Below are 25,545 nucleotides of genomic sequence, written 5' to 3' on the forward strand. Positions count from 1 at the left end.
GTGGAGAGAGGGATCATACAGAGACGGTTTGTTCCGAGAGAGAACACGCCCGGACCACGCAACCCCCGTGAAATTTTAATCGTGTCGTCATTGGGGTAGTTTGTTGCGATAACCCGACCAGCATGAACGTGTACGGGTTTCCCCAGAAAAAAAGGGATCGCGGACCGGTGATGCTCGCAGAGCCTGTTAGTCCGTTATTTTTTCCTCTTTCAGGCCAAACGAGGAGGGGGGGGTGAAAATCGTAGGGGGTGCCCAGCAAACCATCCCGTACGATCCACGCTTCTGGATTTGTCGGCGATCTCTTTAATTCGATCCAGGTAAGATGATACATCAACGATAAGCTTGACACGTTCTGTTTCGTTTTTTATTTCTTATTCCTTTTGGTTAACTACTTTTGAATCGTTTGTGAGCTATTAACTTAGGAAAGGTTATCAACAAATTGAAAATACTGTTATGGTTACTATTCCTTTTTCTTGGGGACTGTAGTCTTTGTGGGTAAACGAGGCTTTTAAGGAATATAACTAAAATTAGGGGTCCAGAAGTTAACTCATTTTTACGATAAATCTTTGACCTTGGTAATTAAGTTCTTCAAACTAACGAAATATGGGTCTTACAAACCAATTTTGTTATTACCAAACTTTTGACAACTTGAAAGATCTGAGAAAATAAATATTGGTGGCATAATCTCGGATAGTATCGCTCTATACCGATCATGGATTTTTGGAAAATAATAACTTAGGCCAAAATGACTGACATTTAAATTTAAAAATTGATAAAGTTACAATAAAAGTTTTATGTCACACTTTTTGAGAAATTTTGATAATCAATTTAAGATATTTAGTAAATTACTTTTTCGAATTTTTAAATAAAAGTTTAAGAATGTATAATTACATAGTCGAGGTTCTGACAACTATTTTTGATCCTGCATCGTGGTACACCCCTTAAAAGGTTAACCGCGCTGGCGAGGATGAAACAAAAAATATTTTTCAGAATGTTTTGTAACAATATTATACGAATTTTTTTCTTATAAATAAAGCATTCAATATGCTTTCAAAGAACATTTAAGCATTCAAAACATTTTAAGAATTATAATTGTAGGGATTTCTCAGAAAACTACTGTTTTCATTGTAAGAAAAAAAATCATAAATCATACGACAGACAAAATACTTAAACATATTAATATTAAATTTCATCAAAATCTGGTTAACAGTATTCAAAATGCATTTAAAGTTTCCTTATTAAATTTGGATATTTTTCACAGCCAGGGTGGTATGAACCCCTTAAATTCTACCCTCTTTGGTGTATACTTATCCACCCATCGATGTCATCTCTGTTCAGATCAGAAAGTTGACGATCAGATTCCTTCAAAAGACACCTGTTGTCTAAAAAAAAAGTTCTATTTTCTTGAAAATTAATCCAGTTCTATTCTAATTTTATTTATCAACAATACAAAAAGATCTCCAAATACTCACCTTATTCTTCTTAATAATTCTTTAACTGGAATTTATTTTTCACGTTGTTGAAAATGGTTGACCGTGTCTGGGTGGATCAAATAGAAACCGACGTTACAATATTTTACTTTTTACTATTTACTATTTACTTTTAAGAAAATAAACTATTGACTGTTTACCACTTTCCTCGCCAATTGCATTAATTTTCAAAGAATATTCTTTCTAATAACTATCGAGCCGATATCTACTTTCCAAATCGTTGAAAATGGTCGATCGGACCATATCGGATATTTTTCAAGTCACCCTTACCTCCGATGAAGCTCGATTCCCTAAATGTTGCATGCCCTCCCGACCAAAACTATCAACTATTTACTATTCCCCCTGGCGATCGAATGAATTTTTGCTTCTGTTTTGAAAGATTCACAGCCGGAATATTTGCCTGGCGTAATTAGCGCCGTCGACGGAACACATTTTCATCGGTGAACGCACCCGTGCGTACGGACCACGGGTGAATGCATCGCTTGAAAGATTCATGGAGAGGCGGTACGCCGGGCATTATTGCTCATTTGATCGGCCGCGCATCGCAAAATAATGTAGAAAATTGTTTTGCGGTCTTTTTATCTCGATTTCAGGGACGTGACGGGTGACACTGTGATAGGAGGACAGGCGTATGGAGCGACAGAGAGAGAAAGGGAGGGAAAGAGAGAGAGGAAACGAGAGGGTTGGTGTATGCTTTGTGTGTCCCATCAATCACGCGGACCTTTTCACCGACCGGATATCGGGCCTGCCCATTTTTGCGTGCGGTGCATCCCGCTCGATTGCAATCGCGGCGAATTATTGAATCTGCTGCATCTCGTCTGCCCGGATTAGGTTGGGTTAGTTCGCACGCGCTCCCGCGACTTCCCTCCAACGATTTTCCATCGCGAGACGCAATAAATATTTCACCGAAAAAAACCTTTAATCGCCGTTTACGATCGTCTAATAAATACGAGAAAATAACTATCGATACTGCCGAACGTTTGATAATCGACCGATAGCGTGGTACTTACTGGTTGGAGACCGGGTCCAGGTATCCGGGATTCGTCGAGAAGAACGCTGCGTAAGAAGGTATGATCGTTCATGGAACGGATGATATTACTTTATTTGATGACGTACTTAAACAGTGAAAGATTTCGGGTCACGAGCCTAGTCACGCTCGTCGATCTGCTCTCTGTCGCGGCCGATTCACGTTCCTCGTAAAAAAAGAAGGAGCAGTATACAGGAACGTGACGCAGCCTGGACGCGGAATCCTTGGAACTGTGATATATTTACAACGGCAGGAGCTGCGCTCCGCTCTCGAGGAAGAGGCTACGAACGACCGTCGTCGCGCACAGGTTCGACTTTAGTCCACTTTCGACTACCGAAACTCTGTACAGTCGACATGATTCCTCGTGAACAGACAGCCCCGGTGTGACGAGGGTCGTCGCGAATCGATTAGTCTCGCTCGAAATGACAATGGGTAGTGCTTAACACGTAATGGTAACCTAGGTAATAGTTGGACGCCGCTTATATTTACATACTATACGAACGTAAACCCTGGTTAGTCCTCGAGTCCTTGATAGTTCCTGGTCGGTGCACCAGGTGCTAAGCTTCTCACGGCCGAACCCTGACTCGGTATTACGTATTATCATCCCCAGAGAAACTGGGCTGAGAACGCGACGCGCGAACGCTAAAACAATGACCCCAGCGACTTTGCAAGACGCTCGAGGACCTCTGCGCACCAGAGATCCTACGAGAACTCCATCGTGGACCTTTAGTACGGTCTCCAGACGTGCCTGGGTTTCGGGCTTCTCTCTCGTTTGGGCCTGACCCCGTCCCTCTCGACGTCAGTGTCGTCGTCCTTCTTCCTGGTGGTCAGATCCTGACCCACGTTCTCCTTGTCCTGTCCCTTCTTCGTGCTGAGGTCCACGGTGCCTTCCAGGCGGATCTTCACCGCGATATCGCCCCGACGAGGGATCTGCTCGTCGCTGGTCGCTTCCTGGTCGTTGGAGTTCTCCATGCTAGGCCTGAGGTGGACAGAGGCGTCCTGGTACGTCGCGTCCTCCGCGTCGCTTCTCACCGGCGAGATCCTCGGCGAGTCTTGCTCCGGCAGAGACTCGTCGCTTCTCACGCGATCCCTTTTCTGATCGTACTCGTTCCTGTCGTCCACCTCTATGCTCCCGTCGGGGCTGTCCAGGCCAGATCTCCGCAGAACGTCCTGATCGTCGTCTCGTTGCTTCTCTTCCTTCAGAACCGTTTCCGGGCTGTTGCTGCTGCTACGAAGCTTCCTCAGTTCCTCCAGCCTGGCCTGGTCGGGCCTCTGCAGCCGCTGCTGGGCCATCCTCAGCGCCAGAGCGTGCCACTCTGGCTCCAGGATGTACTGCTGCGTGTGATAGAGCGGATTGTACAGCCAGGACGACTGCGGCAACAGCGGGGCGAATATCGACCCGAATATGGACCCCGTGGCTCCCAGAAGGTGAAGACCTGTCGTTAGAATGACGAACGATTTGTCAGAAACTTTTCGAAATTCAAGTTCAGACTGAGAAGCGTACAGAAAATCATGCACAGTCAAGGTAGCTAATATAGCCTAGCAATAGTTAAATATCGATGGAAATATAATTCATATTTTTACATTTAATTTGTCTCAAAGTAAGAAGAGATTATTTGAATTGACTATTAGAAATCTACAGATTTTTAAATCTAAGTGAAATAACACTTGCAAAAATCGGGATCTGGAGAAAGTATACCTAATATGGCCCATTCTTTTATTGAAATTGTGTTTAAAATGTGTTTTAAAAATATTTTGCGTGTTATGCCATATTAGAAACCCGCACACTAAGAGGAGAAAAGACGATACTCATACTCTCGAATTTCTATTTTTTTTTTGTTTATATATTCTTCACATTTTCGTGCACCGAAAGTATTTTAATAAACATCCTCGAACTATTCAACAAATTGATTCGTATCGCCCAAACCACGTTTTTTTGTGCGAATAACAAACCGAGGCTTTAGTGAAATAAAATTGCAAGTAAAAAGATGTTTTCAACGATACCTTGGAAATGAGAGTGATGTCCAGACGGGCTGGGCGTCGTCGTCGTCGTCGTTGTCGTCGTCGACTCTGCCGGGGGTGTTGGCGCCGCCACCGCGGCCGTCGTGAGCAACCCTGGTCCAGGATTGCCAGGTGACGATGTCGGCGTCACTTCCCTCACCGAGACACTGATTGGACCCAAATCGTTCCTGGACGACTCTTTAAGAAGACCAATTCGTTGTCTCTCATTAACGAATGAACACAATCACCTGCCAATCCCTCAACATTACTACTCGACTCTGACATCCATCTCGATATGAAAATCTCTACCCTGTACTTTAAATCGAGCCCTTAAAAATAAACTCTCTTCTTATTACTTCCTTCCCTTCTTTACATACATATTAAGAAATTTGTAATTTGTAATGTACAAATTATTTTTATTTTCATGTGGAAGGAAAACAGATTTTTTTTTTTAGAAACTAAATTTGTTAGCTGCCAAATGCTCTTCAATTTTTATATAATCATTTATCTATTCTCTTCCTGTTTATATTTACACATTCTTATATTTTTTCTAATTTACTGTTAAAAAATCTAGTGTTTTTATTTCATATGTTCGATGGGACTATGGGTTTTCAATTCATGAATCAATGGTAGCAGATAAAACAGTATTGTTGGCTTCGCACAATTTTCTCTTAGTACTACTTTTGCACTTTAGGGGAGAAACCACCCCTTTGAACGTAAGACATCGAAGATCGATTGTAAATGTTATACCGATTTTTAAAGAATATAGACAAAAATGTTTCTTTTAAAAAAACTTCTTTTAATCGAAATTGAATTACCCCCTCTTTCCTTAGAAACTTTCATTCCATTTTTACAAGTTCTACAAAGGTCCAATCGAAAACGCGGGAAAACTTCTCGTGTTGATTTAAATCTCTCATTAAGAATCCAATATTGTGAAATATTTCATAATGATCCAGAAAAAGATAACAGAAGCTATCAAATGATGTATAATACAGGGTGTGGCACATAACTGTCACCAAGATTTTTCAGGCACTTAGTCTGATGAAAGAATGTTTCAAACATTAATTAGTGTCTGTTCAGCGACCAATTTAGATATAAAAAATGCCAAGAAAAATTTTTTTATTTAAAAAAATGAAGATGACCTTAACTTTTTATAATAAAACAATTTTCTTTAGCATTTTTTTACATCTAAATTCGTAGCTGATCAGAAACTGATTAACTTTGGTTTGAAATATTCATCAGATTATTGAAAGTGCCTCAACATTTCATCAGACTATTAGAAGTGCCTGAAAAATCGTGACAACAGTTATGTGCCACGCTCTGTATACATAGACAAATGTGGTGAGATATAAAATGAAAACCGTAGATCAACGCGTTGATCGTCAATTATGGCAAAATGAAAGATTAGGGGGACTAAGTGGAATCCTTACCAGTGTTAGGTCCAGGTAGTCTAGGCGATCTCTGCTCGATGGTGTGATGAAAAGGATTGAAGGCCGACGCACCAGCTGTTGGGGGATGTGTGTGCGAGTGATGACCGGGTGGCGGTGGAAGACAATGCGGTGGCAGAGACCCTCGGGGTAAGCCGCCCCACCCCTGACCTGCTCCTTGCTCCAGACCCAGGTGTTGCAAGCCTGTGCAATCGAAGAGATCTGAAATTATGTCTGTCAAGTAGTAGGGCCCATTGGCCGATGAAACGATTCGGGAATCTATGGGTTAGGTCCGATCGCGAAACCCTCTTTGACCTAACAGCCACTGCGAGGAAAAATTAATTACCCAGAGTGCCGAGCGTGAGCCTGTAGGTTTGTACGAGGCCCCAGAAAATACTCATCCGCATTACTCTCTAAACTTTACCTCCGGGAATTTAGCAAGCCAGTTCGCGAAGACTGGCTCTGGAACGATCTCAAACTATTTGTTAGGGGTTGGATATCGTTGCTGATAATCTTTCGACCCTTTGCACTTGCAACAAAGTCGACATTTTATTTACGATGGCACAAACTGAATTAAATAAATCAAATTCAAATTACATGAGTTTATATATTCTTGTGCAGGGAGAAAAGAACACTTTAATTTGCAGATGCGACACCGAAAATTGCCTCGATGTTAATTATTCACGTTAAAAAAAAAGTCCTCTGAATAGAATGGGTTATTATCTAAAAAATATACTGTTTGTTTGAGTTCTGAATAAACATCCGTAGAAACGGGACTCTGATAAATTTCTGGGAATCTCGCAGTAAGCACTCATGAAAGAGCCGTCGGTGCAATAATGTTAAAACAGCAACAAAGTATACCCTGGCGGTGATTCGCGGAAACTTTTCAATCCGCCCTCGTAAATGACACCTCCTTGGCTCCAAGGTAGTATTGCGCGTAAGGACATATTTTCTTCGTTCCTTTCTTTCTGGTCCGATTTTCTATTATTCCAGCAACTCGTCCAGGGACCAGACCCCGGACGCCTTTAAAGGAAAAATCAATCGCGTCGGGTGAAACGAACGCGCAAAAGGGGTCGCAATAAATAACCCACGGCGCGCTCGTTAGAAAAGAAACGTGTTACCCGAGGTGATCTGGAAACGTTATATAACGTCAGACGGATAAGCGATCGCCGGGTGACGGACAGAGCTACAGAAACGTTTTCCCTTTGACGTAGCGAGCGTTTGACGTGGATGGACAGTTAAATTTATCCAACAGAGAATAGAGGAACGATCGATCACCTTTTTTCAATGGGTGGCCAATACCGCGCCTGGCCGTGGGACGAGCTCCCGCGTGTGCAGGTATGCAATTAAATCCACGACATCGGAAGAATTAATCTGTTCGAGGGCGATTACACTGGTCACGGTCGCCCGACTCTCGTTCCTTCCTACGAACGGCCGAAAGCCGAACGAAATTCCGAGGAACCGAGAGTGCCGTCGAAACGTCCACCGTACGATGGAACGGAAAAATTCGAAGCAACGTGCAAAAGAAAACGAAGTTAAGGGAGAAACGTTCGACGCGAGAAGTTAGAAAACCGCGAAGCTACGAGTCGCGGTTCGTTCGCGTCGGTCGCCGAGCAGATGGTGGGTCGAAGGAGGAGTAAAAGTGAAGGCCCGTAGTCATCGGTACGGTATCGGTTTTTCGAAACACCTTGATCAATAGCAGATTATACCGTCATCTGTGCGGGGCAGTTTAAAAATTCCGTGAAAGCTTCGAAGCCACCGGGCGTCGAGGGTAGGGGATCACGGAGCGGCGAGTAGGGGAGGCTCGACGTGCCGGGTGGGGAGGGTTGTCTGGTCACTGGAACGTGGGCGTGGCGGCTCGTGGCTGCAACGGCGACGATTGGACGAGCCGGTGGCCCCACCAGTCGCGGGACACTCGGCGGCGGGGATGTAAAAAGCTCGGTAGGGGCCGAAGGGGTGATTTTTAAGCTCTCTTTAAGCCGCGCTTGCCAGAGAGGACACCACTATCTCGCGTTCTACCACACCAGCGCGGAACGCCGAGCAGCCCAGCTGGAAGCTCGCATGGAGAAAGAGAGAGAGAGAGACAAGGTGGACGAGAGGGAGAACGAGACCGTGTACCTGCAGCTACTTTATGAGGGGATTAAGAAAACGATAAGAGGCGCGCGAAAGCTGTGCTGCCAGCGAGCTTAAGGAGGCCAAGGGTTTCCGTGTACCTGATGCGCCGTGAGCTAGGAGTCTGCTCGGACTGTTTTCTGGGCAAATTCTCCGTTTTACGCCCACGTTCTAGCAGCGAAAAAATCTTCGAGTAAAACGAAAGAATTAATATACGTTAACTGCGTTCGATATTGTGATTAGATACACTTTCGTCCATCGGTAATCGAACGCTTACTAAATATAAATGATATTAACTATTAATGACTCTTCAGTTTACAATGGAAATGTACATTATTTTTTATTGACAATCATTTTATCACAAATGGTATCAAACAGTCTTAAATATTCTTTTCTTCTGAAACTAATCGCGACATTCTATCGACTAATTTTGTTTCAAACTTCCTAGAATGTTTTCCAGAAGTACTTTGATTTCAGATACATTTGTACGTATTAGCATATAAGCATTACTACAGTAAAATAATAACCTAAGTAAATATAAACGAGAGAATAAGTTTCCTTTAGAAAACTGTATTTAAATTGTTGTTCGCATTTTTTAAGCTGTAGTAAAAGATAAGTAAATGTACCGAAAACTGACTTATTATATTACTGATTTATTATTGAACAAATTTCTTAGTTCATTATTTTTTCACTTGTTACGAGCAAAATAAATGAGAATTTCAATAAACACATTTGTGCTAATATGAGGCCAAGAAAAAACTTATTATTGTTATGTGTGTATTGATGAGCCTCAAAGATTTTAGATATATAATATCATTATTTAAAAGAATGTTTAAAATATTGATAAACGAGGGTATAAAGAAAATTTGGCATGTAAACGAACGAATAACTTTTAAATTTGATGAACCATTTAGGATCAGTCGCTCAAGTATTTCACTCGTCTCATTTTGAATAACGTTCACAGCTTTGAATAAGTTGTTATTAATCAAACCATTGATACAGCAAAGAATCAGTAGAATTAAGTACCAGTATATAATATAATGAAACATATAAATAATAATTACTTGAAAGTTCTATATTTACTTTCAATCTTTATGGAAAAAATACAAGAATTTATACGTTTTCAGGGTGAATCGTTGCACAGCTGCTTAAAATTCCGAAGTGAAAACAATTTAATATTATAATCTTGTCGACTGGATCGTAAGAAATTAATGAAAACTCGCCAAGCATCCAACTACGATGACGAAAGCAATTTTTTAAACGTCTCAAATATTCATCGATATAATTTTTTGTTGCATAAATCTGTACGATCGAATGATATAAATTGGTAAAAATGTTGTTTCTATCTCATATATATGCTTAATAATAATGAATACTTGCATCGATACGATGAATACGTGCCATGGAAAGTGAAACTAATTTTGATTTTATTAGCCTATTCTTTCGTTCCTGTTTCATCGACCGTGTCGGGGGTAGTTCCGTCTTTTGTGATCGTTGATAAATCGTAGAGCTTTCAAATTCGGTGGGAAGGTATTTGACAGTGGGCGCGAATCTATTTCAAACTGTTCGTAACATACTTTCAATTTAATAAACCTCCAAAATGCCTGGCACCCTCTTACAGTGGCGCTCGCGTGCCGGAACGGGAGAGGGCGTCGGGCGATAATTCCGAAAACAAATGAAGACTAATGAGGGGAGAACCAGGCGAGATCTCTGAAAGAGTCGAAGGGAAAGAGACGGAAGGCCCTGGAGAGAACCGAAAGGGTTCAAGGAGCCGCTACCCTTTAAGGGGTGAGAAATGTTAAGCTTAAACGTTACGGCCCTAGGGTTAGTTGCCTTTATGTGTGCCTTCCGTTGGGGCACCGAAGCTTTAAGGGATGATGTATTATCGAGCAGCATGTTCAAAATGTGCTTCGGTATTTTAGCCGCTTCCCATTCGGCCCGGGTCAACGTCACTTCTCGATCCTCGATGCATCTAATAAAGAAACTTGGCGAAAAACTTTGAAGATAGACTAACTTCCAGGAAGAAGTAAAGTTAAAAATTAACTCTAGGCAGAATGAGTCGTCTTCGGGTCACGGAACAAGTTACAATATCATTAAAAGGTACTTCCACGGTCACTGAACGATTAAAATTTAATAAAATTAATTTATCGTTGCATGATCTTGTCCGTGAAGCAAAAGCTAAGAATTTGGTTGGGGTAAAGTAAGTAGTATTAGTCAGTAATGGATCAGACATTGTGCTGAAATAGAATTTCTAATCGTTTAGAAAATAAAGAATTAAAAGTTATGGATTGGAAAATATAAGATCACACTCCTGTCAATTTTATAACGGTTATATTAATTATTAACGTGTCTGATAAATAAATTCTGAAAATCGTTTAACTTCGTGAGAGAAGAAAAATTAACAGACGACGTTAGAATATTATTCGAAAGTACTTACACGATCATTGAACGATTAAAATTTACTAATAAATAATTATTCTATCTTACCATGATATTGCAAACGAGATTCGGGGAGGACAAGTGCTACGAGTTAACGTCAATTTTATAGAAGTAATATTAATTATAAATCAATATTATAATATATCCAACAAATGAACTTGATAATTGATTAACGAAAATTGATGAAAGAAAAATTAAAAATAGATTTGGATGAAGATAGGTTACCGGGAAGTAGTATTAGTCAATAATGGGTCAGACATTGCCTTATAGAAGCATTTGCAATCATGTATAAAATCGCTAAGTGCTATACAATTAACGATTAGAAACCGTAAGACCATTTTAGCCTGAATTTTATAATACAAATAAGAGAATTAAAAATTAAAAGTAAAATTTAAAGATGTACGCAGAATTTGTCCACTTAGACGATGCCTTTTTGCGACGCCGGGAAACGGAGTTTTCACAGAAAACGAACGAACCGTGCGTGTTTCGCCCTCCGTCGAGTGAAAAGCGACAAAAAAATTGGGGATGCAGAAGAATAAACAATAGCCATGCCTTAAGAATCTATTGTCGTTTCATCGGGGCAGACGGAAATTCCGCGCCGTCAAGAAACAGAAGCGAGTTACGGTTGTCACGGGTGCGAGAGGGCCGTCGGTGGGGCAACTTAAGGGGCGTTTAAAGACATTGGGCTAAAGTCTGACGGGCACCCCCGAAAGTAAAGAGTAAAGCCGGTCGTTCGGGGTTGCTCGCTTAAAACCCCTCCGCTCTGGCGGCGCAGAGATACATAATAAATTAATTCGCGTATTTTCCTGTCCTCCTTATCTATTCAAATCTATGCAAAACAGGAGTTAAAACGCCCTTCTTACTCCTAAGGCGTTAACCCTTGTGGAGCCTGCACACCCTCCCCTCTTTTCAGCTTCTTCTCTAACCCCCGTCCTACGTCCTGGTGCCTCCCACCACCCTCATCCCCCTTTTCCCGCGTTCTAGCCTCTCACTACCGTCGGTCGGATGTCTTTGCACACCCACCCTTTGCGCCCGTTCTCATTATCGCGTCGCAGCAACCCCTAAAATGCCACCCTGGAAAGGTCCCTGGCACCGATCTAAGCTCTACGAGGAGATATTTCGAGAAAGGACGAGAAAATTGCTGTCTCTCTTGCTCCCTCTCGCGCCACCGCGTTTCATCCCCTTCCCACTGCCACCCCACCGCCGCCCTCCCTCCCTTCCTTCTCTTATTTACGCTTGCATCCTCTTTGAAGTTACGAACGTGGATAAAAACGACGAACTTTTCGAAACGCTCATTGTATGCTCGCTATTCTCCACGGGTCACGTCGCCGTGTGCGCGCCTTTCTTTTTTTACACCCCCCCCGACACGATTGGGTACGCGGAATTAAAAATTGACGAGTCATGTCTTGAATTATTCTCCGCGAGAAATCGCGAAAATTCTTCTCGTACACTTTGCAATTTTTAGTTTCTGTCGGGAAAATTATCAGTCCCGAATATTTGTCGATATTTTAATATAGGGGAAACGCAAAATATTTAGAATTTTTTAAAATATTTTTGGTACATACGCCAGTGTTTCTTTGCAAAGAATAAAATTTATTAATAGTTTCTATTCGTAATCCCCGCCATGAAAATCGACAACGAGAAGAAATTAGGAATCAATGCCACCGCGTGTAAATTCACCGAATTTATCCACCCCCGGCATCTTTATGGGTTTTTGTGTAACCGATAGGAGAGAAGACGACACGAGCAAGGGATGAAGAAGAACGGCACAGGGTATCATTAGTTACCGTCGTCTCCGCCGAAAGGTCCTGGTCACCGGGGCTGATTAAAAGACGGGACACCCTGGGACACCCTTGCAAGACACGCAGGAGGGTGAAATGTGACGCAAATTTAAAGGATCCGCCGAGATTTGACGCAGGGGTGGACAAGGACAACCCTTAAAAAGGGAACCTTTAAGGATCCAGCACCGCACTCGTGAAGGGTTACTTGGTTTTCCGTGTACGTGAAAAGACCCTTTAAGGGAAACCGGAGTCGCCTTCCCAGAAAACCAACCCTTCGATATCTTCAATCCAAAGACGTTTCTTTGACTGAAGTTTCGCGTGACATATGAATTAGCAATCAATTTATACAAATTTCTGTGAATACAAAAACAACCCTTAGAGAGTATTGAAGAACTGAACCTCGATGAACAATAACCTCTTCAAATTTTCGATATAAATACACTTACACAGAGTTTTTAAAACTTTACTTAATCTTCCTTATATATTCAAAAACTATCCTTAAAAATAACCAGAAAAGCGATCATCGATAAAATTCAACCCTTGAAATTCTTGATTCAAAGTTTTGCCCTTCAAATTAAATACAATCTCACAGGTTTTTGAGAATTTTACTGGATCTTCTAAGTACTTTGAATCAAACTCAAGTAATTGCCTTTGCTTCCCTCTAAGCATTCTGGTTGGAAACTATTCCTTTGAGGAAACCTTAATTACCTTAAGAAATTAGCAAACCAATTTAAATGCAATTCCCGAAATTTTCTAAAGAATTCTATTTTATCTTGTGTGTACTTGTAAAGAACCCTTACGAGACCTTCGGTAGACGTTTTCTGTGAAAACCAACCCCTTGAGCTCTTTGATCCAAATACGTTTTCTCGACGAAGGTTTGCAACTAATTTTAGCAGTCAGTGTTCGAACAAATTTTACATAAAAAATTTTGTGATAAATAATCCATAGGAAAAAGGAACGCAGATTGATCATTAAAATGAAGGAAAAGAGACCTTCAAAAAAAAAACAGCGAATTTACTGGAAAGCGATCCAAGAGCGAAGCGAGAGTTTTAAACTAAACGCTCCTAACAATCTCCCCCAAATGAGGTAAAGGCCACCTTATTGAAACAGGGGTTGCGATTTTTCCGGTACTCCCTCAACCCCCGGTAGTCGGTTAATTGACATTGGAGGGTGGGAAGAGGGTGGTAGGAATCGAGCTGCGCGAGCCGTTCTTGTTAACTCGAATCCCGGCTCTCGCGATTTTTCATCCCCTTAGCCAGACTGACAAAGACGGCCTCTCGGGAGGCACGTGATCAGGGTGTTTTCGTTCTTGGACAATCTCAGTGAGGATCTTTCGCGTGTTGCCAGTCACCGGATGCATTAATTTTCTTCGCGAGACGTCGAGCGCCCGCGTCTCCTTTCCCCTTTAAACTTTTCTCGGTCCACGCGTATGGAAATTCAATCGTGGAAACCCGAGACAACGTAACCTATCGACGGTTACTTCGATTATAGCGCGCAAGGGGTGGAATCGATACCTGCGAAATTAAGAAGTCCCGCAAAAAATGGCTGCGGAGTCGTCCAACCCCTTCAAAAACTAATCAAATCAAGAAAATAATTAAAATCGATCAATTTTTACGGAGATGCGCATGTAAACTCGATCAGGTAAACATTTGGGAAAATTCTTGGCGATTCTTTGCTGTCTATATATTGGCGAGGAAATATATATTGTAATGCGAAACATGTTTCCTCGTTATATGTTTCAAAATTTCTTTATATGGAACTACGTATTTTTAGCATCGTGTAATTCTTGAGGCAAATCGTGTAATTCAAGGTGAACATAGGGATGAGTGATAACATGGCTATGACGTAAACTTAATTACGGCATCTAAGATACTTTTATTGCTTTTAACGATACGAAGGTCTGTTCTGTGATTTCAAGATCGTCGAAGTTTATAGATCCCGTCAAGGCGAATACGATGATTTTATTCGACTTGATCAGAGCTATAATAAGCAATATAAAAGAAACGTCGAAAAGCTTGAGAGAAAAACATTGCCCATTTAAGGTAAATTTAAAAAGCTTATTATATTATATTTTTATTAAGACAATACTGGAAATAATTCAAATTCAGTACTCTAAAATAAAACGAAAATTAAGTATCATTATATCCACTAATGAAAACCCAATACTGTGTTAATAAAAGTATCCTGAATGTTTTTTGAATTTGTCTAAATGCCCTCTGCTACGATATGATGATGAAAAATATTTATATTTCATAAATATAAAAATATATTTAGAAACCCTAACCTTTTAATTATACTATATGCATACACCGATATTTAAAAAATCTGATTTAATCCTATTATTAACGTTTTATCAACTATTACATAGTTACCATATCTCACCCTATAAAAGATACAGACTGATTTTGCTATACACCTCAATTTATATCCCATTAACAGTATTGGTCAATAATATTTTTCAATAGCCAAACATAATTTGAGTAACAGAACCAGCAATCGTACACGAAAGATTAATTATCAATACAGGCAGGTTTGATCAATCCTCAACCCCTGAAAATAGCAGTAGGAATTCCATCCCTTCGGATACACAAGTCCAATGAAATGTCTAGCGACCCTCTGGCTGCTCCTGTCCCGAGACAAAATAAAATAAAACTGACTGCCGAGTTCGATGGCCAATCACGTTCTGTACATGCCGGAGGAACCAGAACAATGTGACCAGAATGGCCGCGAAAGAAGACACCCGACGCTCCGGACTTGGACTTTCGCGTCGAGGCCATGATATTCAACCGTCCCCTCGAGGTAGGCCCGAACGAAATTTAATAACATCCCCCTAGTTACACCTCAATGGGCACCTTAACAACCCCTGGTCGGGTAGCCAGCCGTCTCTCGACGCTTCCCATCCCTCTTATCAACCCCACCGGCGCGGATATCTAATAAACCAGCGCTCGAAACACGTCTTTATCTGGGCAGCGATACACCCGCCACTCGGGGATGGCGAAAGTTCAAAAGCTGGCCGACTGACCCCAACGGCGAACTGGACGGAGGCGCAACCTGTGAGCGGGACGTTGAACTACCAGCGAAAGGGTTGAAAAAGTGGTGGACATCGCTTGGGAATAAACCGATCGATGCGCGGGTGATGTCGGTCGCGACTGCGACAACGTGCACGACCCAGTTTCACGCGTGCACGTTGTCTGCTTTAAACGAGAATCGCGAGTCTCGCGCGGACTGGTCGCGATAGTAACACGTAAGCAGCTCGTTTTTTGGTCCGCTGTCGAGGGGTTGTACTTGGCGAACTAAGCGCGAGAAAGTTGGGAACACAAGGGGGTTGCAGAAAACGCGAAAGACGATCCCGAACGGAACTTCCGTACCGATCTAATTTCCTCGATGGGGGGGGGGGGGGGGGGTGTTTTTGGATCAGTGAACGCATGAAATTCGGTCGAAAATTCTAAAACGACTATTCTCGCGCCTTTACGACCTTGTAAAAGATTGAAATGTTTTTTTTTTTACTTTGGTGGAAGTTTAATGTGGGGGTTGAAATAAAGGATGAGATTGAAATGTAACGTGCTGTTAAAACGGGATAAGAGAACACCATTGTCTATATTTTGTAATAATGAAATATTTGAAGAAGGAAATTGACTTCGCAAGGGCTCATAAATGTAAGGAGGAAAATTTTCAATCTTCATAAAGGATGACAATTACGAGGAATGATTTTTAATTTTAAATTGATTAAGATAGTTGGAATAGTCATCAATCTTCACAAGGGTGGAAAAAGAATTTAAGTTCTTTGTGGTGTATATATATTAAACAGAAATTAAAATATGATACACTATCAAAACAAAATAGGAAAATGTAAAGGGAAGGTTTCTATCTTTATGAGAGTTCAAAAATATACAGGAATAAACTCTTAGCCTTTGAGCAGGCTCAAAAATACCAAGGAAAGTTGACAGTGTAAATTACAGTAGAAGTTATCAACGTTCATGATAATTGAAAAAAAATACAACTAAACACTAAAAGATTCTCAACATCCTAAAAAACTGTGAATGTACAAAAAGAATCCTGAACATTCGTGGGTGTTTTTTAAGAAGCATTTCGAATCATGTCAAATTTATAGTTCTTATACAGTAATTAGAAGGTTGTTTCGTATGTGTCTTTAAAGGTGTTGACAATAATGCGACAGAAACTTGTCAATACGCGTGAACTGGTGACAAGTGCTTGTAGTATATTCCATATCGGATGATTATATACGACTGACAATCAACTTTGAAGTATAATACAGCATAGATCAAGCGACTTTGCGACGGAACAAGAAGTGGATCAAGTCACTGTTCATGACGACGAATGATAGCGAGTTTCCAAACGAGAAGTTCGCTGAAGTCACGAGGAATTCGAAGTCGCATGTGCAATTACACGGACATATAGACGTGTAACTGGAAATATTAAATTGTTGTACATAAAATGGACAGTTTTGTTAATACCGAAAATTTATACGAATTAATACAGTTTTCGAAGAATATAGAATTTCATGAATAAACAGCCAGTTAATGATTTAAACAATTTCCAATAGAAAATACTTCTATAATAATTCTGTGGGTAACCCAAAAAAGCATCCATGAAATATACATTTCCTTAATAAAGTCATAAACTCTCTCATATTACGATGTAAAATTGTATTAAATCTGCTGGACCGTGTTTTCATTAACTAGTAGACTATCGCGCCTGAGGTAATTTTGGTAGCACGATCGCCAGAAAGACAAGTGAAATTATGATCAATAGCTGAAATAATATAAAGCAAAATAATAGGAGTGATATAAAGTTAAAAGCAGAAATTTTTTAATGTGTTTTCGTAATTCTACTGAAATATTTTGATAATCGAATAAGCAGACGTTGCATTTTTATACCAATTACTAAAAAATATTAATAAGTGGTTAATAAATAATATTTTTAATCAAGTTATTAAACCAGACCTAACCCGAAATCATAGTAAACAAGGTCAGTCTTACAAGCAAGCTTCGAATAATTTTCAGAAATCCTGTTAGAACAATTTATAAAAAATTAATTAAAGATTCCAATGACACCTAGATTCCCAGAGACATTTTAATTGAAGAAAATAAAAATGTAACGAATTTTTGAAGCTAAACTATTATAAAACAAATCTGTATGGATAAAATGCACAATATACAAATAAATAAATCTTTTGTACAGGATATTAGCATTAATAGCGTGCAGAGGTAGAAAATTTTATCGTATGGAAAAATGTAAACATAAACTTTTGTAAAAGTGAAAGAAACGATGGGTATCGATAAACAGGATAGATAACAAAATGAACAGTACCTAAAGTATGATACGAAAAAATACAATGAGTCCCAGTAACAATGATCGACGTTAGACTTTTTCTCTTGTTCGTTCCAAAAATCCACAATTATTATAATAAAAAATGATCATTTAAAATGTTTTTTGTACTGTTTTATTTGATTTCAATCGAAAGTTCCGTCCTATTTAAAAAGCCCTGCGTTAGTTTCCAATAAATTCGTAGGGTCAAAAACTGTTTGGAAGAGCGCAAAGACTATCGTGGCCGAATCTCCCTTGAAATTCCGTGTTAAACGTCTTTCTATTCGTCCAGTTGCGCCCGTTTCTCCGCAAAATCTCCTGCACGTTGGCTTCCATCGCGACGAACTCGCGTTCCGCCGTAATTCGATTTACCCGACTTGCACAGCCGCGTTACGACACGGGCTGCGACGGTTCCGTTCGCGATTACCGTGGAACAATTTTATGCAGGCGGCTTGGAAATTGTTGCGTCCGTCCTCGTTAGCTGAAATTACGATGGAAATCTGAAGGAAAGAAGAGAGAAGTCGGACGAGAAACCGGGCGCGGCAGCCGTTGGTCCTTGATTGAGTAGACCACGGGGGATGGGGTAGGGACGATGGGGTGAGGGACGAGAGAAGGGAGGGACGAGAAATCGACGGCAGGACTGCTACTCCACACTACCCCCGGGGGCAGCAGGGAGAGAAGCTCCGTTAAGCCGCTTATCATGCCGAAACAATACACTGTCGGTGCACCAGTATCAGTACCCGACCCTCGCCGCTCGAGGCTAGTCCCATCAAAATTTCGAGCTTCGAACGAATTTGAATTGGAATCCCTGCCGCCGAACCAGCCCCCGTTCATGCTACACCGCGAGAAAACCCTTTGGAAATTCGCCCGCGACGTCATCCGGTTACGATCGTCGTTCGATCGAAATAAAACTCTGATCGTTTCGGATCAAGTCTGGGGACAACCTCTGGAAACTATGACTTCCTGGACAACCAGTCGGGTGAAACTTGCGTTGATCGAAAGTCCACGTCGCGGTGAAACGCCGGAGAAAGTTGCAGTCTCGTGCGTGAGATCGGAATTTGTTTAAAAAGTTTGAAAACTGGATCCGTAACGCTAGTTCCGCGGGGGATCGCAGACGGCCAAAGGTGAAAACTTCGGAACCCTACGGAATTTTCTGGGGATTCTTTTTCCACGTTGAAAGGGACCACCTGGTGCACGATTGCTGCGTATTGTCGGGAGCTAATGAGATATCGTAAAGTAACAGGGATGTCTTTTGAATCTATCCATGAACTGGATTTCTTCGTATTAGGTAGGTGAGTCCCTCTTATGCGACCATTTTGTAATAATATGTTATCCAAGTTAATACAATCATTTTCCAACGAAAGAATTACAGGGTGTTCGGCTACCCCTGTAAAATAAGACGAAAATCAAGAATGACAACTTCTTGATTGAGGCTTCGTCAAAAAGTTAATACAAAATTAAATTAAAAAATTTCAAATCGTTCTAGAAAAATTATTTTTGGTTGCAGGGGTCAATTACAATCATTTTTGGTGAATAGACATACCCTCGAAATCCTACGCACTTTCGAGAAAAAAATTCCTTACCGAAAATATAATGTCTGACCATACATTAATATGTTTCCCTGAAATTTCAAGCGTATCTTTAAAACGTCATAACTTCTGAACGGATTGGACGATTTTAATGTTTGAAACGGCAAACAACGCGTATTTTAGTGAAGAATATGTAGAAATTCTAACAATATCGAAAAAGTTATTCCTTGACCCCGTAAAGTGAGAAAAACCCTATAAAAGTGGTCAAATTTTCAAACGACCATAACTCCTACAATTGTGAATATATTTCAATGAAACTTTTTTCTGAAGTAGGGCTCATAGGTACCTACAAAACAGTATTAGACAACTTTTCTATAGAGTGTCAAACAAAATTACTAAAAATCAAAAACGAATTTTTTAAAAAACTCGATAGAGGGTAGGTGCTCAAATTTTTCGGCGAAATTAAAAAATTTCAGATCATTTAAAAGAATCTAATTATAAAGTTTTATGACAAATTACTACAACAAATATTCATTTAAATTTAAATTCTAAGAAATATGAGAGGTTGAAAACGAATGACATCGACTCAATTAACTTAAAATATAAAAATTTGTCAACGGGTTTCAATCCCGTAATACTGGTTTATTTACTACTTACACGTCTCATAATATTATTAAACCTAACATTCGGTCATTTGGTACAGGAAATATTGATTCCCGGAACGAAATCACTCCGTTTCGACGGAAAGTCGCTACGCCCATTTATCGGCGTTATCACAATAGACGAATCAACCTTGTCCGTTCAGTATATTTTGTAAAAAGTGTAACGTCGAGAGAAATTCACGTCGAACGTCGAGGACGATCGGGAATGTCGGCAACGAGTTCGAGGACGCAAGAAGTTGCTCGTCAAACGACGGTCCCGGGGTTCAAAGTTTCCCCGTGGAGCGAGCAAGAGTAGAAGCGTCGACGAACGAAAAGGCAGAGCCGCTCGGAGCTTAATCAGAGTCTTCTCCACTTAGACGCCCGGCGGCAAAACTCAATTTTGAGTACGGTGCCTGCCGACGCTCAATTTTGACACCCTTCGTAGCCGCGACGCCCGCCGCCGCGACGAACGGCTGGCTTGCCTTCGTGGCTGCCGGGAAGGGGACGCGACGCAGGGTTGCAAACTTAGTTATCCGTCGGCGCGAGGAGACGTCGCAGGAAGCCGAAGGTGCGCCACGAGGGAGCAGGTAGGACCCGGACCAGCGACCAAGGGAACACGCGTGTTCGATCGAGGGAAACTTGGACACTTACCGGACAGCTTGAATCCCAACGGGTCCTGCGGGTGTCCGAAAGGGAACGGCCTGGGTCCAAAGTGAAAGGGATGAAAGGCCTGGTGTCCTGAAACGAAACAAGGACTCGTTACAGATTTTTTCAAAATCAGCCTCTCTACAGTTTATTCTCCTTTTTTCACTATGAATTGACCCCTTTCCAAATCATAATCACCTTGCAAATCAAGCTTTTCTAGAAATTTATTCTTCTAAGACATTGTAATAAAGACATTGCGAAATCAAAATTTTATTTGTGTAGTACCTAAATACTTAAAATATTTACTTGACACTAAAAGTATACATTGGTCGCTGTTCTGAAACGAAATAAGGACTCGTCGCAGATTTTTTCAAAATCAGCCTCTCTACAGATCGTATTCTCCTTTTTTCACTATGAATTGACCCCCCTCCAAATCATATTCACCTTGCAAATCAAGCTTTTCTAGAAATTTATTCTTCTAAGACATTGTAATAAAGACATTGGGATATAAAAATTCTATTTATGTAGTACCTAAATACCTAAAATATTTACTTGACACTAATAGTATACATTGGTCACCATCCTGAAACGAAACAAGGACTCGTCGCAGATTTTTTCAAAATTAACCTCTCTGCAGATCGTATTCTCCTTTTTTCACTATGAATTGACCCCTTTCCAAATCATAATCACCTTACAAATCAAGCTTTTCTAGAAATTTATTCTTCTAAGACATTGTAATAAAGACATTGCGAAATAAAAATTCTATTTATGTAGTACCTAAATACCTAAAATATTTACTTGACACTAAAAGTATACATTGGTCGCTGTTCTGAAACGAAACAAGGACTCGTCGCAGATTTTTTCAAAATCAGCCTCTCTACAAATCATATTCTCCTTTTTTCACTATGAATTGACCCGTTTCCAAATCATATTTACCTTGCAAATCAAGCTTTTCTAGAAATTTATTCTTCTAAGACATTGTAATAAAGACATTGGGATATAAAAATTCTATTTATGTAGTACCTAAATACCTAAAATATTTACTTGACACTGAAAGTATAAATTGGTCGTCTTTTGACTGGTTGCTAATCAGGAATAGAATCATAAAATATGACAGAATGACATTGTATTAGGGTGACAGTACCTAATATGGTCTCGTAAAATTTAATTTTATGTACATAAACGGTGAGAATATGGGACATGAATTTTTCGAATTTTTTGATCTTTGTCGTTAAACAATAAATACAATTCCCCTGTCTACGAACGGAATGGTACCAAAAGTAATCCACGAACGTTTTAAGCGACCTTCGCTGGAATTTCTTCCGCACGGAGTTACCAACTGTGGGTAAAATTCCGCGACACTCACTTGTCTTGGACCTGGGTTCCCTGGGTCCGTCGACAGTGACCTTGATCGCCTTGGACAGGGTGGCTACCTGAGGCGGCGACGTCTGGAGCATGATCGTCAAGGTGAAGCTCTTTCCTGAAACGAAACGAACAGTTACAACGCAGGTTCGAGACTGAAATTATCACCGGGTGGTAAAACGCAGTACTCGGAAGTGGCTGCTAATTTTCTAACAGTTTGTAATACCGAACGCCATAATTACGAAAAAATCGAATCTTCTAGATTTTCAGACATCTATCATTAGCGATCAATCCGCCTAACTAATTCAAGACCAAAGAAGAAAGTTTAAATGACGGCTGTAAAACGAAAGGAAACATTTTCAACTGAGAATTTATCTGATAGAGGAATTAAAATTAGAAACTTTCTTATATCTACGAAGAGACATTTTTGCTAATATTTATATTTTTTATCCGACAACCTGATCTACAATTTTAGGTATTGCTGAGACATTGTACAAGTCCATCTCTATACGTAAATTTCCTTTTTTATTTTATAGGAAGTTTTAACTTCCAGAAAAGACTTCATTAACATCGTTCTATCAGTAGTTCGTTAACCCCTTGCCACACAAACAACAAATCTGTCTTTAGTAAAACATATCGGTTCTTCTTTGTGAGCATTACACATACGAACAAATTTAAACAAAATGAAACAGTGTACATCTTGTAATTACATCGTACATCAAGGAATTAATAATTACAACGATTGTTCCCCAACTTTCTTAAGTTGTGGTCTCTTTTTATAATACCAAAATAATCTGCGACCTCTTACACACAAAAATTCATAAAAATGCATTTTTGGTAGGGTAAAAAAAATACATTACAAGCAGTAATATTTCAGTGTATAATTTTAACTTAATATTTAATGAATTGTACCTACGCATCCAGCCTCAAAATTCACAAGCGAGTGTTAAATATTTTCCAAACATCTCCTTTCTATCGTCTAGCAAGAATCAGTGTTACGTTCGAATTAATAAGTGTATTTTATCAAAATAACTGTAACTAACGTTTTACGACCTTCTAGGATATTTACACCTCGATAAATAGAATTCCTGGGCGAGCGATAAATCGATAGAGAAACGGAAAGTCCTCGGAGGCCTTTCGCGTGGTGAACAACCCCCCGATTGTTGGCCACCCCTGCAACAGTCGCTTTCCGCCGAATGTCTTTTCCCTTTCTCCTTTTTCGCGAGAAACGCGGCCAACTGTTCGCGCGAGGCGAAACGACGACGCGCTGGGGGCGGGGGTGCGTTCGCTGGAAACAAAACACAAATGTGCCGGAAGTAAGGGGGTTGAACGAGTGGCGCCGCCGCGTCGATGTTTGGCCTGAATCGGCCGGAATATGTTAATGTCGGGGACGCTAAACGCGGGGCCACCCCTGCAGAAATATACGCGGTCGCTTGTCACGCGCGATTTCGTCGTTTTGCCTTTCATCGCGTCGAGTTTCGATAGCCAGACGAAATCCGAGTGTTACCGTTGAATTTATTTTTTAACTTAGTAACCCAGACGTGCCCCAGTGCTCGAACAGTTAGCAAACTTCTTTATTAATATTAAGAAAATTACATTTGATAATGTTTGCGAGCCTCGCGTGATAATAAAGTATTATTAAATCACTGTAAATCGCGTCATTTTAAAAGTGAATATAGTGATCTTTCCTCTCAATTTTTATAAATATACAGAAGAACAGTAAAACTTTAAAATTGAAAACGAATCAAATAATACATTGGCCTTTGAAACTTCAAACAACAATATTTTGTAAAACTACAATAGAATTATAAAAAGGAAGAGATTAATTTTCTGTTTAATTTTTATTAATACCTAAAACAATGCTACATCTCTACAATTAAAAAAATTGGGACGACAATTCTCTATGAAACAGCCAAAACATGATACCAAAAACAGCAACGATTCTGCAGAACAGATCAGCCCTCGGAAAGATAAAAACTAAATTTTCTTTCTGAATTTAAAAAAAAATAAAATAAAACGTTGCACGTATAAATTCAAAATAATAATTTTCTATAGAATAGCAACAGGAATAGTGAATTCTACCGAATGGATCAAGCTTCGTAGAAATGAAAGATCGATACATGCTCACAATTAAATTTCAATTTTGCATTTGAAGTTCCGCGACCTCGAGACTCGAGTTCGCCAAATCGAATCTGGTTTCAGGCACATCGAAGCGAGGAATCCTTTATGGGGGTAACAGAGGGAAATGCAGGTTGGCACTTAAGCGCGTTTTCGCGCCACGACCGTGAAGTTATACGGCTTATAATGGGGTTGGCGTGCGTATATGCACGCGGTTGCGTAGTTTTATTTTATGGTGGCGCGGCTCGGACGGCAAACGACTGGGTTTTTACGGTGAACCACGACATTTAACCGGCTTACCGCCGTCGTCGAACGAAATATTCAACCCCCGACTTTATTGTCGCCGAGGAAACTGCGCTGTTCCGGGAGCACCGCTTCAAAAGCAAAGATTGATGCTTGAATTCTTCCAACAACTTCGACGGAATGATTAGTCTGATATTCTGGACCGAACATTAAAAATGTTTTATAATCCTTCTCTATTCGAAGGAACAATTGTGTCCGAATAAAAATAAATACACGCATATACCTAATATTCCTTTGTGTCTAACATACAGGAGACAGTGGTACACGATGGGTTCTTTAATTTTTGAATATTTGAATATATGTTTCCCTGAATAAAATAAATTTATTCCATGAATTGAAAGCTAATGCGATTAGCTACATTATAAAATTAATAAACAAGGTATGATATTAACTCCATTAGAATAGTCACACGATGCTTATTTAACATTGTCCTAAAGTACGAAAACAGTAAATTATTTATTACATTTTATAATATTTAAAAATACATGGTAAAATATTCATTCCCAGCAGCATAGAAACACTTTTACTCAGTAGCATAAGAACCATTATTTCGAAATGTTTTACTCTATTGCTTGAAGTATTTTTAACACATAAAAAATATACATTGCCAATACTCTGTTTTGTAATATTAGGACGAAAGAATTGATAAATCGTTAAGACTCAATAATATTCTATATTAAAATAATTAATTTCACATAATACGAATTACGCGAACTAAAATCATTCACTAGAGACAAACAGCTTCCTAATTTTTAACACGATTAAGAATGTAGTTTACCCAACGCGTTTATATATTAAGCGTTAAATTTATTTTCACGAACGGAATCATATAAAACGAACTAAATAAGTTTATCATACACAACGGTATTGGAATAAATTATTGGAAAAGTAAACAGCGAAAGAAACGTTGAAATAAAATAGGGATTTTGGAAACAGGATGCGGAGAACTAACGAGGCCAAAGTTTATTGCCGGTGCGGTGTCAGATCCCGTGATGGCGGCACGGGCGCGAATCGAGGGTGATAGCAAGCGTTTTGAGGGTGTTTATGAGGCATTATGTGTAACTCGCTGGAAGAACGATCCTCCCCCTTGAGGTCTGCTGCCCTCCACCTGCCTACGCTTCCCGAAATCGTAATTCGTTGCGTGCTAAACGGCGGCTTTCGAGGCATCAATCTGCGCCCGAAATTTATTCGTCCCCGTTAACGGAGAGTTTCGTACGAATTCTGGCGTAATTTCTCAATCTAGGTATGCGACTTCGATTGTATGGGCTCTCCAAAGCGCAATTATAACGAAACAAACTTCATTGTCGCGTATAAAAACATTAATTTCAGGTAAAAAAAATTA

At 40.1% G+C, this 25,545-nt stretch overlaps 1 protein-coding gene across 2 annotated transcripts in view; it reads right to left on the reverse strand.

The window, feature by feature from the left end:
* Window positions 1-1,320: 1,320 nt before the first annotated feature.
* The window catches only part of LOC143351449 (uncharacterized), a 52,014-nt gene continuing 27,789 nt past the window's right edge, over window positions 1,321-25,545 (reverse strand). The window contains exons 4-8 of one of the 2 annotated variants that reach the window (XM_076782945.1): window positions 21,787-21,900; window positions 20,427-20,513; window positions 5,949-6,149; window positions 4,522-4,716; window positions 1,321-3,953 (exon numbers count right to left, since the gene is read on the reverse strand). In XM_076782945.1, the coding sequence (XP_076639060.1) occupies window positions 3,244-3,953; window positions 4,522-4,716; window positions 5,949-6,149; window positions 20,427-20,513; window positions 21,787-21,900 (1,307 nt within the window). In that variant the 3' untranslated portion in view covers window positions 1,321-3,243. Of the gene's footprint in view, window positions 3,954-4,521; window positions 4,717-5,948; window positions 6,168-20,426; window positions 20,514-21,786; window positions 21,901-25,545 lie in introns of both variants that reach the window. The other variant, XM_076782944.1, reaches the window with a different exon arrangement.

Source organism: Colletes latitarsis, chromosome 2 (genome assembly GCF_051014445.1).
Source record: "Colletes latitarsis isolate SP2378_abdomen chromosome 2, iyColLati1, whole genome shotgun sequence".
Taxonomy (NCBI): Eukaryota; Metazoa; Arthropoda; class Insecta; order Hymenoptera; family Colletidae; genus Colletes; species Colletes latitarsis.